Raw genomic sequence first — 17,434 nt, 5'->3', positions numbered from 1 at the left:
ACTTGTATATTATTTGGACTTGTCTCTATAAACATCATATTTTGTTTAACTTAATTATATTTATCATCATTTTTATTTAAAATATCACATTTATTTATCGTGCAATGATAATCAGTGCAATAATATAATAATATATGTATATAAATTAAAGTTTTTTGTAAAAGTAAAAAAAAAAAAGATAATTTATATAATTTCACTAAAAGAAAAACATGTGAGTGTAGTTTATTCTATACTCAATCTAAACAATTAAAAACATAATAATTTATACAAAATGCACATGCTCCTTTCCCCACCAATTGTAGAGTGCAGAGAAAGGGTTCCTCCTCTTCAACCTCTATTTCCAATTCCCACAATGTCCTGTCCCACACGCATCCTCCACCACCGCCTCCGCCCATTCTCCACCTCTGTCTCCGCCGCCATCGCCGCCACTACCTCTCCTGTCCCCGACCCCACCCTCCTCAAATCCTACACCGTCACTCCCCCTATCAAACCCTGGCCCCACCGCCTCACCCCAAACCTCCTCTCCTCCCTCATTTCCCGCCAACACGACCCGAACCTCTCCCTCCAAATCTTCCTCTACGCCCAGAACCACCACCCTGGCTTCTCCCACAACCCCCGAACCTACCATGCCATCTTCCTCAAACTCTCACGCGCCCGCGCGTTCGACCAAATCGAGACTCTCTTATCCCACTCGCGCGAATCACGCGCAGTTGATTACAGTTGCATCGACGAGGATCACTTTGTAACCATTATTCGTGGTTATGGCCGTGCAGGGAAGGCTGAGCTGGCGCTCAGAGCCTTTAAGAGGATCGAATCCTTCGGGATTCGACCCTCTGTTAGGTCTCTGAACGCCTTACTGAACGCTTTGGTTCAGAATAAGCGAAACGATTTAGTGCATTCGGTTTTTAGGAATTGTAAGAGTGTGTATGGTGTTGTTCCTAATGTTGTTAGTTGTAATATTTTGCTTAAGGCGCTTTGCGAGAGGAGTGATGTTGATGCTGCTATTAGGGTTTTGGATGAGATGGTTTCGATCGGTGTGGTGCCGAATGTTGTGAGTTATACGACAATTTTGGGAGGGTATGTAAGGAAAGGTGATATGAATGGTGCAAAGAGGGTTTTTATTGAGATTTTGGATAAAGGTTGGGTTCCTGATGCGACTGCGTACACGGTTTTGATGAGTGGGTTTTGTAGGAATGGGAAGTTGGAGGATGCAATTAAGGTGATGGATGAGATGGAGGAGAATGGTGTTGAGCCTAATGAAGTGACTTATAGTGTTATGATTCAGGCGTATTGTGAGGGGATGAAGTCGGGGGAGGCAGTTAACTTGCTCGATGATATGATTGAAAAGGGCTGTATCCCGAGTTCGACCTTGTGTTGTAAGGTTGTTGATTTGTTGTGTGAGGAAGGGAGGGTCGAGAAGGCTTGTGTGTTGTGGAGGAGGCTTTTGCTGAAGAATTGTTGTCCTGATAATGCAATTGCGAGCACTATTATACATTGGCTTTGCAAGAAGGGGAAGGTGATGGAAGCGAGGAAGTTGTTTGATGAGTTTGAGAGTGGCTCGGTTGCAAGTCTCTTGACGTATAACACTTTGATTGCTGGAATGTGTGAGACAGGGGAGCTTTGTGAGGCAGCAAGGTTGTGGGATGACATGGTGGAGAAGGGCCATGCTCCTAATGCCTTTACCTATAATGTATTGATTAAAGGATTTTGTGAGGTTGGCAATGCGAAGGAAGGTATTAGAATTCTGGAGGAGATGGTTGAAAACGGATGTTTGCCGAACAAATCAACTTACACGATATTGATCGAGGGGCTTTCTCGTTCGGGAGGAATGAAAGAAGAAATCAACAAGGTAGTTGTGTTCGCTGTGTCCACTGGAGTTGATGGTGACTTGTGGGATCTTTTCTTGAAAAATGTTGTGGATGATTGGAATGGCAATGCATCTGAACTTGATAGGATACTGTTAGAGAATGCACCCTAATTATGTAAGCTCGTAAGGTATACTGTTGGATCTTGTCTTTGCAAGGTGATGACAAATGGAGATAAAACACTGGAATCAGTTTATCAAATGTGGAAATATTCACATAGTTTGTATCCCCTTTTCTCGGGTGAACTTTGAAGCATTGATCGATTGACCGGGAACCATTTCTTTACTGGGTTTTTGTCCATAATTACTCTGATTACAGTAACAGACACATCAAGTTTGCTGGTTGCCAAATTTAATCATCATTGACATGAGTAAGTCACCACTGTCGAGTAGTCAGCTACTACTCCCTATTAAATCATGGCATGAGTATCTTCACACCCGGATTCTGTACTTCATTCTGCAGGTAGTTCTTCTAATAAAGGTAATGGATTAATATCTTGTACCTTGCTTTACTTAACTGCTATGCTTATGGCAGAGACAGGGAGCTTTACCAATTCTTCAAGAATAATTGAAGTAAAGAATGAAGATGGTTTTGGTGCTAGTATGTCTTGTGGAGATTTCACCAGGTTTCTGTGTCAATGAATATTTGGCATCTGTCGAATGGAGCTTTTACTCATTGAAAATATCTTTGGATTTTTTGGGACAGTAGAGCTTTAGGGTTTGCTTGAAGGAAGGAATGGATTGGGAAAAAAATCTGAGCCAATGAAATTGAATTGAGCTTGGAGCTAGGTGCAATTGACAAGGAACTCAGTTCCTCCCTAAGCTAGATCTCAGTTCGAGTCTTGTGAATAGAAAATTTTGATGCCGGAGAATTTGTCCTCTTGAATGGGTCTTGTGAGCTCGACTTAGACAGCCCAGCCCAGCGTTTGTAAGGGAAAGGAACAGAAAAAAGATTTGTGAGACGACTCTGAAACTTTTCATTTCCCTTCCTTTCCATTCAAGACTCAACTGGCAAATGGACCATTAGAGTCCAATTTGATTCCGGGATGCTGAAGGTTTGGGAACTTCCAAGGTTTTTTTCTGGGTATATTGCACCGGAATGCTGGAACTCTTTTGAGCTTGTGGCTTTTTTTGGGTGCATTTACATCAAGTCTATTTCCTACTCCTTAATTTAATTTATAGATTGACTATGCCTCTTGAATTATTAGTAATCTAAAATCAGGGGTTGCTATTGGCACTCTCAAATATTGATTTATATTTCCTGTGGACCAATCATAATTTTATAAAATAAAAAACTAAATATTTTATTGGTTAATGGATTGGGGAGTGTGATTGTGTGAATAGACACTTTAGAGTATTATTAATAATAACATATCTCTAGAATCAAACTAATTTTTAGCCCCATCATGCATTGTCTTATAGTTTGAAAACTATAATATAATTTATTGTTGGATTTAGCACACACAATGAGGAACTTTAGTCAACTACAAGCCTCTTGAATTCATAATGAAGTTGACATAAAAGTTGTTGAGGAAGATAATATTTCCCTTACAATGTAGAGATATACCATTGATAAAGTAAGAAGAAAAGGTTCATAGGATCACCATAACAGAACTGTTCCTTTTCTCATAGGTTGAAAAAGTAATTTGAAGTGGTAGCTAATGTCTTGACTTAGCAGCCAAATTTTGAATATGTGAGGATATTACATGAAGAATGGTAAAACGTGGTAACAAACAATAAATAGAAATAAAACTATACAAGGTCAATAAGAAATTTTCTACACATTGCATAAACCTCATTCACTTGAGTGTCATGTTCCACTGTGAGTTGAAAAGAATTCCAAGTTCGTGGAGCTAAGGCAACACAATTATCTCCCACATTCATTAGTAAAGATCTTCACCCTTCATTAACATTATCAAAATGCAAGGACCCATCATCGCCAACAAGAGATTAAGAGTTATCGTCTCATCAATTGTCTTAATCACTGTTGTTAGGATTGGACCGAACGGTCCGACCGTCACCTAGAAGCAGGGATGGTCTCGTACCACCCCACAACCCGAAAGCTCTTCCAAACTGTTTTGGACCGTGATAAATCTGGTCTAACCGAGTTAGACCGGGAGAAACCGGAATAACCCGATTGATTAAACTGGTCGGTCTAACTTGCAGAAAACCTAGAGAGACAAGCTCTCACTCACCTTCTTCGGCACTGGCCGTCGGTCTTGTTGGTCGTTGCTCTCATCATCATTCCTTGTGGATAAGCCTTCTGTAATGTGAGATTAGAACAATTGAAGGAAGAACGGAAAGAGTAAATCATGGAAAAACAAAATAGAGATTAGAAAGTGAATGAAGGAAACTGTGAATGAGTTTTGTGAGAGTGAAATAGAAATGGAGGAGAATGAAATAGAAACATGGAAAGGGGAAATAGAGATGGGGAAAGTGAAAAGTGTCATTCTTTTACAGTTTCTCTCTCATGATCTCATCTCACCAATTGTGGGTTAATAACTTAATATGTTATATTGTCATGTATGTTATGTATATATTATGTATGATAGTATGTTATGTATACAAGTTAACATAGTGGGTTAATATATTATGTATATAACTATATATCCATGTATTTATGACAAACTCTTTGCTCATATCAATAATATCAATGTAACAATGATACTTGAATGAATTAGAATATTTAATCTCTTTGTGAGATAGTTCAAAGTTATGTTTTGATTTATAATTCTAATTATATAAGACTTAAACTTGTATGATACATTTTTATTTTAATTTATATATGTATATGTATATATTGTATAAAATATGATATTTGTAAGTGTTATTCACTTATTTTTATTTATTATATAATGTATAATTATATATGATATTATTATATAATTATGTCCGACCAGATGTTCTAACCAGTTAGACCGGTTAGAACCTGTATGGGGTCTCTTTCGGTTGATGTTTGACTCGGGTTTCATAACACTGGTCTTAAGCAGTGTTATGGGAACCGGATCGAACAGTCCGACCAGTCCAATCGCTGACCGAACTTGAAAACAACTTTGGTTTACAATCTTAACTGAATGAGTGGTTGAACCGGTAGAAACACAGTCTGACCATGCTAAACCCGGTTAAATCGCATTAACTCGAGAAGTGAACGAGACGGTTCTGTTAAAAATTAAAAAAAATGGAACATTACTTTAATGTTTTGTTTTACTTTGGTCCAAAAGAAGACGTAGAGATGTTAGTTCTAAATTATACATAATTATTGATTGTAATAAATATATATTAGATATAATTATATATTTATTGAGAAAATTATTAATTACGTATGAAATCATCCGATTCAACCAGACGGTTTAACTGGTTAAACCTAATACGAGACCTCTTCCAGTTTGATGTTCGTCTCGGGTTTCACAATATTGGTCTTAAGAAATGCACTTTCTATCTTTTAAGAAGGACTTGGTCAAAGGTGTGAGTCCATAATTTAAACATTTACTTGAGGATAGTTACAGATTCCAAAAATGTTTAAATTCTTGGGTTAAAACACCAAAATGCAACATATTTGAGGGGCTAAAACCACCTCTCAAGAGCTTTTACTCTATCTCCCTTCCATAAGATTTAACTATTATAAGAGCAATGATGAGTAGTCCATATGTATAAAGTAACAGCTCAAAAGTAAAACAATGAGCCCGTCTAGCTCAGTTGGTAGAGCGCAAGGCTCTTAACCTTGTGGTCGTGGGTTCGAGCCCCACGGTGGGCGTTATATTTTTTATCAATGCTACAAATTGTTTTTTGAGTAGATATAAATAGTAAACAAATGTGCTTTCTTGAAATGTTCAACTCTACTTTCTTAAGTTTCTTATTCTCATTTCCATATTTAATTTTTTATTTATTAAAAGAGTATATTTTTGTAGGAGGGGATAACTTACAAGTTAAATAAAGTCTAATGGTTCAAATCTACCGACCAATTCAAATCACGTGAACCATTAGGTTTTTATGAAATTGATGATTAACATGTAAAATAGATTTTTTTTAACCTACTCTTGAAGTAAGATAATTCTCTCTCACTCTTTTATAGCAAATCAACTTACAAATAACAAGCACTAAAATAATTAGTTTTGTTTTGGGCCACCCTTTAATCAAACAAAATCAAATACAACATTGGAAAAAACCCATCAATTGGCCCAAAATAACAAAAACACATACCACACTGCACTGCACTGCACATATCTATCACCCCGCCTCCTTCTCTTTCTTCTTCTTCTTCCTCCTCTTTTCTTTCCTTCAATCTTCTCTCAATTTTTCACAGATTCAATTCTCACACCCTGAAAAAAATTAAACTTTTCACCATCTTCATAAAAAAAATCGATTTTTTTTTTCAATCTCCATGTTTTGGAGCTCCTAATTGGGTTTCATGCATGGATCATTCATCACTTTCTTCCTATACCCAAAGATGAAATCTTTGACCTCATTCTTCATTCCCAGAAATACCCTTTTCCTTATTCACTTCACCAAATCAATTTCATCCATTGCTTCACTTCCACACACTGTTACTACAGTGCACCCTCACCCACCCAATGATATCCCTTCACACCTTTTCACTATTCTTTCACACCCCAATTGGCAAAACAACCTTAATCTTAAAACCCTTGTCCCTTTTATAAACCCTTCTCATGTTTCAACCCTTTTTGGATTTGGGATTGTCCCAAATACTGCATTGGATTTCTTTAACTGGGTTGCAAGGAAGGAACATGGGTATAAGCACAGTGTACATTGCTATGCATCTTTGCTTGAGATTTTAGTGTGTAATAGTTTGCCACGTGTCGCGGAGAATGTTCGAATTTCGATGATTAAGTCGTCTGATTCGGTTGAAGATGTGAGGTTTGTGCTGGATTTTTTGAGGGAGATGGGTTTGAATTGTGATGTAAGGTTCAAATTTAAGCTTACTCTTAAGTGTTATAATTTGCTTCTTATGTCATTGTCGAAGTTTTTGTTGGTTGATGAAATGAAGTGCTTGTATTTAGAGATGTTGGATGATATGGTTTTGCCAAATATATATACATTTAATACAATGGTAAATGGGTATTGTAAGTTGGGGAATTTGGTTGAGGCAAAGATATTTGTTAGTAAGATTGTGCAGGGTGGTATGTCGCCGGATACTTTCACGTATACTTCGTTGATATTGGGTCATTGTAGGAATAAAGATGTAGATGGTGCTTACAATGTATTTAAGCTTATGCCCTCTAAGGGCTGTCGAAGGAATGAGGTTTCTTATACCAATCTCATACATGGCTTTTGTGGAGCCGGTAGGATTGATGAGGCTTTGAAATTGTTCTCGTGGATGGGAGAGGATAATTGTTCTCCCACTGTTCGAACATATACGGTTTTGATATGTGCTCTGTGTGATTTAGGTAGGAAATCGGAAGCCCTAAATTTTTTACGAGAAATGAGAGGAAGAGGTTGTGAGCCTAATGCTCATACTTACACTGTGTTAATTGATTGCTCCTGTAAGGAAAATAACCTTGATGGTGCCAGGAAACTTCTAGATCAGATGTTGAACAAAGGTTTGGTTCCTAGCGTTGTCACATACAATGCCTTAATTGATGGGTACTGTAAAGCGGGAAGGACAACTGATGCATTGGAAATTTTGGGTCTGATGGAATCAAATAATTGTAGTCCAAATGCTCGCACATACAACGAATTGATATGTGGATTTTGTAAAGTTAAGAACGTGCACCGGGCAATGTCGTTGCTTCATAAAATGGTCGAGCGCAAACTATCACCAACCCTTGTTACATATAATTCCCTAATTCATGGTCAGTGTAGAGCAGGTCATCTAGATAGTGCTTATAGGTTGCTTAATTTGATAGAGAAAAATGGTCTTGTTCCCGATCTGTGGACTTACAGTATTTTTATAGACACTCTTTGCAAAAGTGGGAAAGTGGAAGAGGCTCATGCACTCTTCAAGTCATTCAAGGAGAAAGACCTTAAGGCAAATGAAGTGATATATACTGCTTTGATCGATGGATACTGCAAAGCTGGAAAGGTTGATGATGCCCATTCTTTGTTCAAAAGAATGCTCGCTGAGGAATGTCTTCCAAACTCAATCACTTACAATGTCTTGATAGATAACTTGTGTGCAGAGAAAAAACTGCAGGAAGCTTTACTACTTTTGGATGAAATGATAAAGATTAACGTGAAGCCCACAGTTGAAACATACACAAATCTCATTGTGGAAATGTTGAAAGAGGGTGACTTCGTTCATGCTGATAGGACTCTTAACCAAATGATATCCTTGGGATGTCAGCCTGATGTATTTACGTATACAGCATTTGTTCATGCATACTGCAGTCAAGGAAGGTTAGAAGAAGCGGAGGATGTGATGGTTAAGATGAAGGAAGGAGGAATCATTCCCGATTCATTGACATACACATTTTTAATTGATGGATATGGCCACATGCAATCGACCGATTGCTCCTTCGGTGTTCTCAAGCGAATGTTTGATGCTGGTTGTGAGCCTTCTCATTATACATATGCATTTCTTTTAAAGCATCTTGCAAAGGAAATGCAAATGATAAAAAATGGTTGCAATGTTGAAGTTTCATTTGTTCCAGGTGTTGTTCAAAACGATTTAGCTAATGTCTGGATGATAATTGATTTTGATATCACATTTCTACTGTTTAAGAAGATGGTCGAACATGGTTGCACACCTAATATTAACACCTACAGCAAGCTTATTACCGGACTTTGCAGGGCGGAGAACGTGTATGTAGCACTGCAGTTGTTGAATCACTTGCAAGAAGCTGGAATGTATCCGAATGAGCTTATTTATAACGAACTTCTTTTTTGTTGTTGCAAGTTGAAAATGCATGTGGAAGCAGTGAGTTTGTTAGATGCTATGGTTGATAATGGCCATTTGGCACATTTGGAATCCTACAAGCTGCTTGTTTGTGGGCTATATGATGAAGGAAGTAAAGACAAGGCTGAATCAGTATTTCGTACTTTGCTTCGTTGTCAGTATAATAATGATGAAGTGGCTTGGAAAGTTCTTATCGATGGCTTACTTAAAAGGGGCTATAATGATGAGTGCTCTATGTTTCTGAACCTTATGGAGGAGAAGGATTGTCGATTTCATCCTCATACATATGCAATGTTAATTGAGGGACTTCATGGGACATAAGACGTTGGTTAGTGGTATTATTTTCTGGTGGTCTTATGTCGTTAAGTGGTTTTCCAAACTATTTGTTTATGAGCTAGCTATTGGACAGAACGGATATCAAATTCTTTTTATTCTTTGAATAAGAATACGATCAACACTGAAAATTCATTTTTTCATGAATGGGGCTATTGATTCTTGAAATGCACAAAGTTCAGTTGTTTCCGCATATACTTGTATCTGTGGCACCAAGAAAATCAGCTTGAGGATCAAGACTCACGTCAAGTGAGTTTTCACTTACTCAACTTTTTCGCATATCCCTAATCATTGTATGCTTTCCCAATTTAAATCCAGTAAAATATTATAGACTTCAATACGCATTGCTTCTTTGCTTATGACCCTTTGGACCTTCAAAATGTATATAAAATAAAACAGTGTCCTATGTCTCGTATTTGTTTGCCAGGTTTGTTTATCCAAAAGACTAGTAATTAATACAATCAAGAATCTGAAAACACTGTACTAAATTTATTTTATCGAAAAGAATAATTTTAAAAAGCTTATTCATCATTTTCGGAAAAATAATTTATTATCAGTTTAGCCTTGTGTTGTGCCGACTAGTTGACATTTATGTCGATCCCTATTACTATGATTTCAGGAGCATGGGTGAAGGTTAAGTCAGAGCATGTGGGTTTATTTCTCTAGTGCAAGATGCTAGATCAAATGTGAGTCTGCGTTGGTCTCTAATAGACTTTGTCTTATTGAATATTTGTATAAGTTAAATATTTTTGTTGCCATATCATTTTTTAACTTAAATTTGTTTTCAAAAATAGATTTAGCTTTGGAAATTACTCGTGGTTTAGCTTTATGCAAGTAATTCTAGAATTTTTCTAAGATGAAGCTGGGAGCTAAGTCATGGGTCTGTTACAGCTACGAATTTAGGGTCCAAGAGAAAGTAGCTAAGCGCCACTAAACTAGTTTATTGGATTTGGGAATTATGGGTTTCCAAATCGAAAGTGAAGGGAAGGTTTAGGTTTTCGGAGTTTGAAAAGAGTACATGGGACCAATGTTTCAAATTGCGGATCGCATCACGTGATGCGGCCGCAATATAGTGGTTGCGATGACCACATCACACCGCAATTGCGGTGTCACACCAATCACAATGATGTGACCACAACGCAACCGCATCAGACCACATTTGGGCCGCATCATGCCGCAACGCAACTGCATCGGGCCGCATCAGATCGCAATGATCTCAAAAATATTTTTTTACTCAGAAAATAATTCACACCACAACAGTCGTTATCCGAATCGCAACAGCCACAATGACCACAATCGCAATAACTGCGACCGCAGTTTAAAATACTGACTGCATGGGACACATGAGAGAAAAGTGGACCTAGACATGTACCATGTTTGGACTTGGCTTGGCTGTTTGGAATTTTAGTTTGTTTTAGGATTGAACCTTTAATAGTATACAAGTATTATGACCAAGGACATTCAGAAATTTATTTCCATTAATTCTTTAGTACATCGGGTTTTGTTCTTGGGATATATAGTAATTTTTGTTATAAAATCCTGCCATTTTTTTGTTACTGGGAATATGTTAACTTGTACCTTGTGGAATTTCATTTACTATTATTGAGCGAAATCGCAGTTAGAAGGTAATGATAGCATACAGTGATGGAAACACCATACCTAGTTCTTTTTTACTGATTTGTTTTATATATGATGCTGAACAACTTACAAGGTAGAATTTTCATTTATACAAGTGTTTCAAAGTTCATTTTAGCACTGTCTATGATGATATTGACCCCATATTTCTAGCTCCCTTTATGAATTGAATTAAGTCTGAAGGAATCTTGCGATTTACGATCTGCAATAGTTTACTCATCCCAATGTTATGAACCGTTTTTCCTCAACCTGATCGGAAGGTCCAAGAGGTCTGATATGAACGTTGGGAGAACCGCACTACAAAAGCCGGTTATTGCCGTTGGGGAATCCAAATCATATAAACCCATATACTTCGAATATGGAACTCAAGAGTCAAGTCAATAGCTTGCAACTGGATCCTAACAAGGTCTAACTGTGAATCTGCCACCTAAGTAGTCACAGTTTAGCCCCATAACCAATTTTGCGGTCCCGGTAGTTGGTATTGCTTGCATTATATGAATATCTTTCTCATTTGAAACATTTACTTTTCTATGCTTCATATTCAATATATTTGTATTGTCCTCTTCTTTCAAAGTTATAGTTGATAATTCAAACTTATTTTGACTGCATCAGGAGTGGCCAAAGCTGCTTAGAGACTCTGACGACAAGGTTTCGGACCATGCTAATGAGATGAATACTGCTTTCGGCTAGCATAAGCAGTCGATACAGCGGCCTATGCCATGTCAACAAGCTACCCTTTATAACAGGTTAATTCCACAGTGATGATATTGGAAGCAGAAGGTGAAGAAAATTGAAATGGATCTCATATTTTTTACATGACAAAGTCATGTGAAGAGAGAAAGAGAAACACAAACACCATAAATAGATATTCAAACACATTTTGAGGATCTATATCTCAAGGGAAAGATTAATAAGTACCATAACCTCCAAAAGGGTTCTTTAATTTTTTTACTTAATTAAGTAAAACTTCACCATAAAGTAGCCTAACACATTTACATATTATACACATGCATTCCAAAGTCACTGTTTTGTAGTTTTGGGTGCATGTTTTTATAAGGGAATCTTTGAAAACAGAAAAAAATTCTCATTTTTTGTGTCCAAGTAATAAGTCCTGCAAAGCTTCATAGATATGATAGTATGAAGAGGTTGTTATAGAATTGATTCTGTAAATTTTAGTTGTGTTGATCATAATAATTCAAGTTAGTTTTCAATATGAAGTTTGTGTTCATCATTTTGGCCATATGGTGTACTATAATCTTGAATATCATATAGGACAAATTCTCATTCCCTTGACTTTTATTAATGAGAATTTGATTCATTAGAAGTTGAACAATAACAAATAAATTGGCCTATTTCTTGCACTAAAATGTGAGTGCTTTATCAGGCAGAACTCGTATAGGAAGATAACTTATCTCATTTAGCTATTAAATATATGACATGCGTACTATTTTATTTCCAATCTCTTTACCAAGAGATACATGTTTAACACATGTCATGATTTTATTGGCGATAAGGAGATAACTTATCTCCTTGGATCAGGAGATACTTTATTCTCTACAAATAATTATGACACATGTCATGATTTTATTGGCGATAAGGAGATAACTTATATCCTTGTACAAGGAGATACTTTATTCTCTACAAATAATTATCATCTTTTTTTTTTTGTTTCCAATCCCTTTCTTCAAAATAATTTATAGTATTTTATGTCTTCTAAAGTTAATTCAATCCATGCATCAACTCTTTTATATATAAATGAGTATATATTTCATGCAAGATCATTCACTCTCTCAATTTAATCTTAAACCAAAAAAACTCCTTTTATTAACTGTCATTCACTCATACAATGTTGAAACGTGGTATATGTCATGTGGTAATCCTCATAAAAAATGGAGAATAATATTGAAACATCAATAAGAAAATGCATTGACAAAAAGGAAATAACTAAAACTACATGAACGATGAATTATCAATCAATATTTTCTTAGTGTAATAACTAATAAATGATAGATAATCATATAATGATTGATTTATTATGAGGAAGTTTTGGTACCGCTAAGGATATTCCCTCACTTTTTAGATAAGAAATTAATCATTTTTGATGTGTGTAGCTGTCTCTCCCAATAAATGTCGATATCTGGAAGTTTATTGTAAGTAAGTTCTAACATTGCATATGTTGAATTAGAATTTATATATTATTATTTTGTTTAAAGTCTTATTATTCAATTTATGAAATTGTTATTGTATTTTATCACTCATACACAAATATTTAATAAAAAATAAAATTCAACATGAACCAAAATTGGTTTTTAACAATGACACAAGTTTTATAAAAAAATAAGTAAAGATAAAATAACATTTATTAAAAGGGAAACGGTGTATATACTAAGAATTTTTTACATTATTATTATATTCTCCATTATTTATTTTCAATCATCATTGACTGTATACAAATTTTTCCACAAATAATATATATATTACACTCTTGTTAAAAACAGATGAAAAGTTTCCTAGGTTTTTTCGCCATAATTCTTTCTTGTATTTCAGCTTTATCTTTTTGGAGAGCTATTATTTAATTGAGAACAAATGTATCCACTAATGGATGAGTTTTGTATATTATGGTTATTATATATTATTGAAAGTTTATCATTATTTATTCTTTAAAAAGTAACACAAATAAATGATAAATAATATATTAATTATATAAATTTTTACATTTATAATATATTATGAATGTTATATACTATTTAATAATAAACTTGAACATTCGAAAGTGATAAGGTTTTATGATTAAAATTGAGGAGTTTAAATGACTAAATGAATGAGGTTATGGGTTTGAGCAATGTTGTGAAACCCGAGCCGGACGTCAAACCGGCAGAAGTCTCATATTAGGTTTAACTGGTTTAAATAGTTAAACTGTCCGGTCTGACCCGGTGATCTCGTACATAATTAATAATTTTTATTTATAAATATATAGTTATATATAAATGTAAAAATTTATATAATTAATAATTATGTATAATTATATTGAAATAATACCTCTTTATTTTTTTTTGGACCGTAGTAAAACAAAATATTAGAACATTGTCCCATTTTTTATTTTTAAGTGAGCCGTCCGGTTTACTTCTCAGGTTAATCCGGTTTAACCGGTTTAACACAGTCGGACCGGAATTTCTCCGGTTCAAAGCGGTCCAACTCTCATTCAGTTAAGACGGCAAACCAGGGCCGTTTTCAAATTCGGTCAGTGGTCAGACTGGCTGAACCGTCCGGTCCAGTTCTAACAACACTGGGTTTGAGTCTCACCTAATAAATTAAAAATATATATTTATATATATAAGATAGTTTGACCGCTAGTAAAAAAAAGACACAACAAATACTAACTTCTCCATTATTGATTGTCTTGCTTCATGTGGTATTTTATACAGTTGGGTATTTGATTCTTTTCACTACCCCTTATGCTTACACGCTTTTTTATTTAAAAAACAAATATAACAACGATTTTAATAATTTGATGATTTTGAGATCTACATAATTTTATAGGAACCTTTCCTTATAATTTTGCCTCCTCTTGAAAGAAAGTAATGTAGTGTATAGTGTATACTATACCAAGAAGACATTGTCCAATGAAATAATATTATGTTAGATCTTAAATACGATTAAAATGTAAAAGATTTGATTTTTATGAATAAAGCTTGTTGGGGGTAGCTATACATCCTGAAAGGGTTACTTCCTTATTCTTATAGTGAGAAAATATTCTTAATAGTACAAAAAAACATATATATCAGTAATTTGTATTTTAGTGGTAGAAATAAAAAAAGTTTGTGACTATAGGTAAAGGTGGCAAACCCTTTGGTAGAGAGAATTTTGGTCCATCAATTGAAAGAGATTCCGTGCCCACCAAGAAAGGTCATACTCGACTTAAGGCCCACCACTATACACAGTGAGATAACTTACTTTATATTTTGGTTATTTATGTAGATGAAAAGTTTACAAAATTTTCTTAAACTTTATATGTTATACAATAATATGTTATAAACTATTTTTTCTTTCTAATTACTCATTAAATTTGAACTATTAGTAAAATTAGTTCCTACGTACATACAATTTTAAATTACTAACAATAAAATTGGAATTAACAAATTAAATTACTAACAATGAACTCGTCGGATTTTGAGTAAATAATAGGGAACCCTAAAAAATAGTTATGGTGCAATGATGAATTATGAAAATTGTGATTGTAAATACGTGAATGTTTTCTTTCCTCAAGGAAACGCACAGTACATCATACATTGTACTACATTAAGACAAACTGAATTGATGAAATAAAGTTGTACTACAATATTGTACTATAATATTGATATCATAATGGACTGCATTGTAGTTAGGGATGAAAATAGGTTAAGGTTTGTTATTTATTCAGTTCTAAATGTTAGTTGAGTCATTTTCTCAACCGAATTTAGACACGAAGTTAATTTGACCTTAAATATTGACTGAGTCAATCTTTAAACATGAGTATGCCATTAGACCTGATTAAATATAATGCACATTCATTTTAAATAAAGTATTATCAATGTTATTTATTATTACTATGTAATTTGATATATAAAATGCAGAATATATTAATATTCAAACATGATGAGTGAATAACCATATGACGAATCGAGTTAGGTTATATTTGGTCCATATCCGATTCTAAATATTGGTCAAGTTTAATTTTTTAACGCAAACTCAACGTAGATCCGTGAGACACAAACCTATTCAGGTTCGATCATAATCAAATCATAAGGCACTCTTGAACCAATGCTATATTATGATAAATTAAATAATAGGAAATGCAGAATATCTAATAGGTTCGGAGCGGGTTTGGGTAGGGTATCAACTATAACAAATCTAAATCCAAACTCAGAAATTTGGGTAAGAAGCACCGTTAGATTTTGACACGTGTACGGTGAATACTAAGAGACTCTCTCCCCTAAATCTGGTTTTAAATTGAGGTGATTGCTTCTCATTGAAGCTGGTTCAAGTGAGTTATATTGTTATAATCATTATTATCATCTTCTTCTTTGTTTTTCTTCCTTTGAAAACTGAAAATGTCTTCTTGCTGTAGTGGTAACTGTGGTTGTGGAAGTGGCTGCAAGTGCGGAAATGGTTGTGGAGGGTCAGATTTTTATGCCTTTCTTTCTGTCTTTTTTTGGTGAAATGATGCTTTTTGATCCAAGGTTTCTTTGATTAGGCGTTTTGATTGAACTTTTTGGATACCCTTTTGGCTGAATTGTGTGAAAAATTATGCTTTTTTTTTCTCAGAAATTTTTCTTGGAAAGTTGTCTCTTTCAGTGTTTTGATTGATTGGCTTTTTGGGATACCATTTGATTGAATTTTTTTTGGGGTACCCTTTTGGCTCAATTTTATGAAAAATTGATGCTTTAGTTTTCTTCTTACATGGATAATATTTTTTATCACTTGGATCTTTATTTTCATGAAGGAAAAAGGGTGTCATTCCTTCTGGAATATATGTCCCAGTGTTTTTATTCTATGGGTTCCCATTTACTAAATTTTTAATTTTATGAAAAAAAAATGATGCTTTTGGGTTTCTTTGAGCCTTTACTAATTTACCATAATGGATTTGTTTCTACTTTGAATGGCTTTTTCGGGCACCTTTATCTAAATCATATCTTGCAAATTTACCAAGTTGTTTCATTTTCCCCCTAAAATGTTTCTACTTTCTAGTAAAATCACAAGTATATGTTTATCTTTTGGAGAGTAAAATATCTCCAATAGGCAATGCATGTGTACTATTTTTTTAGATTTAGAAAACATTTTTTTTAAAAGTGATTAATACTTTATTCTCTTATCTTTTGATAATACACTATCTCATTGTATCGGGAGATAACATATATCCTTGAACTCGCTCATTATTTAAGAGAAATAGGTTACTTCGCAAACAATGACTGACTAGATTTAAGAAGATAACTTATTTCGTTGTGAGTGAAGATACTTTATTTATTCTCTTATCTTACATGAATTCTACTGAAGTGTTTGTTGATTTTCCATGTTCTGCTGCAGCTGCAAGATGTACCCAGACCTAAGCTACAATGAGAGCACCACAACCCATACCTTGGTTATGGGAGTTGCACCTATTAAGGCCTATATGGAAGGTTCTGAAATGGGTTTTGAATCTGAAAATGGTGGCTGCAAGTGTGGAACAAACTGCACCTGTGATTCATGCAATTGCAAGTGAAGTGGAGAATGAAGAATTCAAGCAGAGATGGTTCCCTATTTGTTATATGGAGTTACATAAGTATTATGATGTGTGTGTTTTGTGTATTATTGAGGGTTTGGTTTATGAAAAACCTTAAAGAGTGTTAGAATAAAGGGTCCATGTCTTAAAACTTTGATCAAATTCAGATGTTATGGATTTGTGAATTGTGATGGGTGTATCTAAGTTTAGTTATTCAGAATTATCAGTCTCTGCTTATTAATGAAATCCTATTATATTAGAATGTCTTCTTTTAAGTCAATTATTCCCTATATAATTTGTTTAAACATCGAAAGATATATATTAAAAACTGTTTAATTATTAAAATTATATTTAATTAAGGAATCTTATTATGATTTTTCTAACAAGTATAAAAAAGAGAAAAAATGTATGCTTTTACAATGTAACAGATTTATACATTATCGTTGTATCATCTACTGTTTATATTTTATTATTATTAGATGATACACTGACTATACTGAGTATATATATA

At 34.5% G+C, this 17,434-nt stretch overlaps 4 protein-coding genes and 1 non-coding gene across 8 annotated transcripts in view; 4 read left to right on the top strand and 1 right to left on the bottom strand.

The window, feature by feature from the left end:
- On the top strand, positions 296–3,057 carry LOC109361154 (pentatricopeptide repeat-containing protein At5g16420, mitochondrial). Of its 3 annotated transcripts, none has more exons than XM_019606495.1 (2): positions 296–2,290; positions 2,400–3,057. In XM_019606495.1, exon 1 carries the CDS (start codon positions 353–355, stop codon positions 1,976–1,978), a length of 1,626 nt encoding a protein of 541 aa, XP_019462040.1. In that variant the 5' UTR covers positions 296–352; the 3' UTR covers positions 1,979–2,290; positions 2,400–3,057. The 3 variants fall into 3 exon arrangements, with proteins under 3 accessions (XP_019462040.1, XP_019462037.1, XP_019462038.1); XM_019606492.1 differs by having other exon boundaries at positions 296–2,327; XM_019606493.1 differs by having other exon boundaries at positions 296–2,235; positions 2,328–3,056.
- On the top strand, positions 5,546–5,618 carry TRNAK-CUU. Its single transcript has one exon. It is a non-coding gene; the product is annotated as a tRNA-Lys (tRNA).
- On the top strand, positions 6,123–16,860 carry LOC109360326 (pentatricopeptide repeat-containing protein At5g65560-like). 2 transcript variants are annotated; one of them, XR_002109159.1, is made up of 3 exons: positions 6,123–9,045; positions 9,670–9,736; positions 11,298–11,839. XR_002109159.1 is itself a non-coding variant. In XM_019605131.1 (2 exons), exon 1 carries the CDS (start codon positions 6,273–6,275, stop codon positions 9,036–9,038), a length of 2,766 nt encoding a protein of 921 aa, XP_019460676.1. In that variant the 5' UTR covers positions 6,123–6,272; the 3' UTR covers positions 9,039–9,045; positions 16,749–16,860. The 2 variants fall into 2 exon arrangements, 1 of the variants encoding a protein (XP_019460676.1); XM_019605131.1 differs by lacking the exons at positions 9,670–9,736; positions 11,298–11,839 and adding an exon at positions 16,749–16,860.
- Positions 9,052–17,434, top strand: part of LOC109360327 (myb-related protein A-like) — a 24,157-nt gene continuing 15,774 nt past the window's right edge. The window contains exon 1 of the mRNA XM_019605133.1: positions 9,052–9,299. The gene's annotated coding sequence lies outside the window, so the exon portion shown is untranslated. The remainder of the gene's footprint in view (positions 9,300–17,434) is intronic.
- On the bottom strand, positions 15,693–17,204 carry LOC109359932. Its single transcript, XM_019604626.1, has 2 exons — positions 16,826–17,204; positions 15,693–15,866 (listed from the first exon to the last, which is right to left on the bottom strand). The coding sequence occupies exons 1-2, from the start codon at positions 16,907–16,909 to the stop codon at positions 15,714–15,716; spliced, it is 237 nt and encodes a 78-aa protein (XP_019460171.1). The 5' UTR covers positions 16,910–17,204; the 3' UTR covers positions 15,693–15,713.

The sequence above is a fragment of the Lupinus angustifolius genome, chromosome LG11 (assembly GCF_001865875.1).
Source record: "Lupinus angustifolius cultivar Tanjil chromosome LG11, LupAngTanjil_v1.0, whole genome shotgun sequence".
NCBI classification, from domain to species: Eukaryota; Viridiplantae; Streptophyta; class Magnoliopsida; order Fabales; family Fabaceae; genus Lupinus; species Lupinus angustifolius.
Note: the sequence above shows the minus strand (reverse complement) of the source record. Positions and strands in the feature narration are given on the sequence as shown.

Bases quoted from the DNA above. Each gene is read 5' to 3' on its own strand.
- LOC109360326 (XM_019605131.1), top strand. From the start codon at position 6,273: ATGCATGGATCATTCATCACTTTCTTCCTATACCCAAAGATGAAATCT.
- LOC109359932 (XM_019604626.1), bottom strand. From the start codon at position 16,909: ATGAATCACAGGTGCAGTTTGTTCCACACTTGCAGCCACCATTTTCAG. The intron at 15,867-16,825 runs TAATAGGTGCAA...AAAAAAAGACAG, and splicing joins AGAACCTTCCATATAGGCCT to AAAGAAAGGCATAAAAATCT.
- LOC109361154 (XM_019606495.1), top strand. From the start codon at position 353: ATGTCCTGTCCCACACGCATCCTCCACCACCGCCTCCGCCCATTCTCC.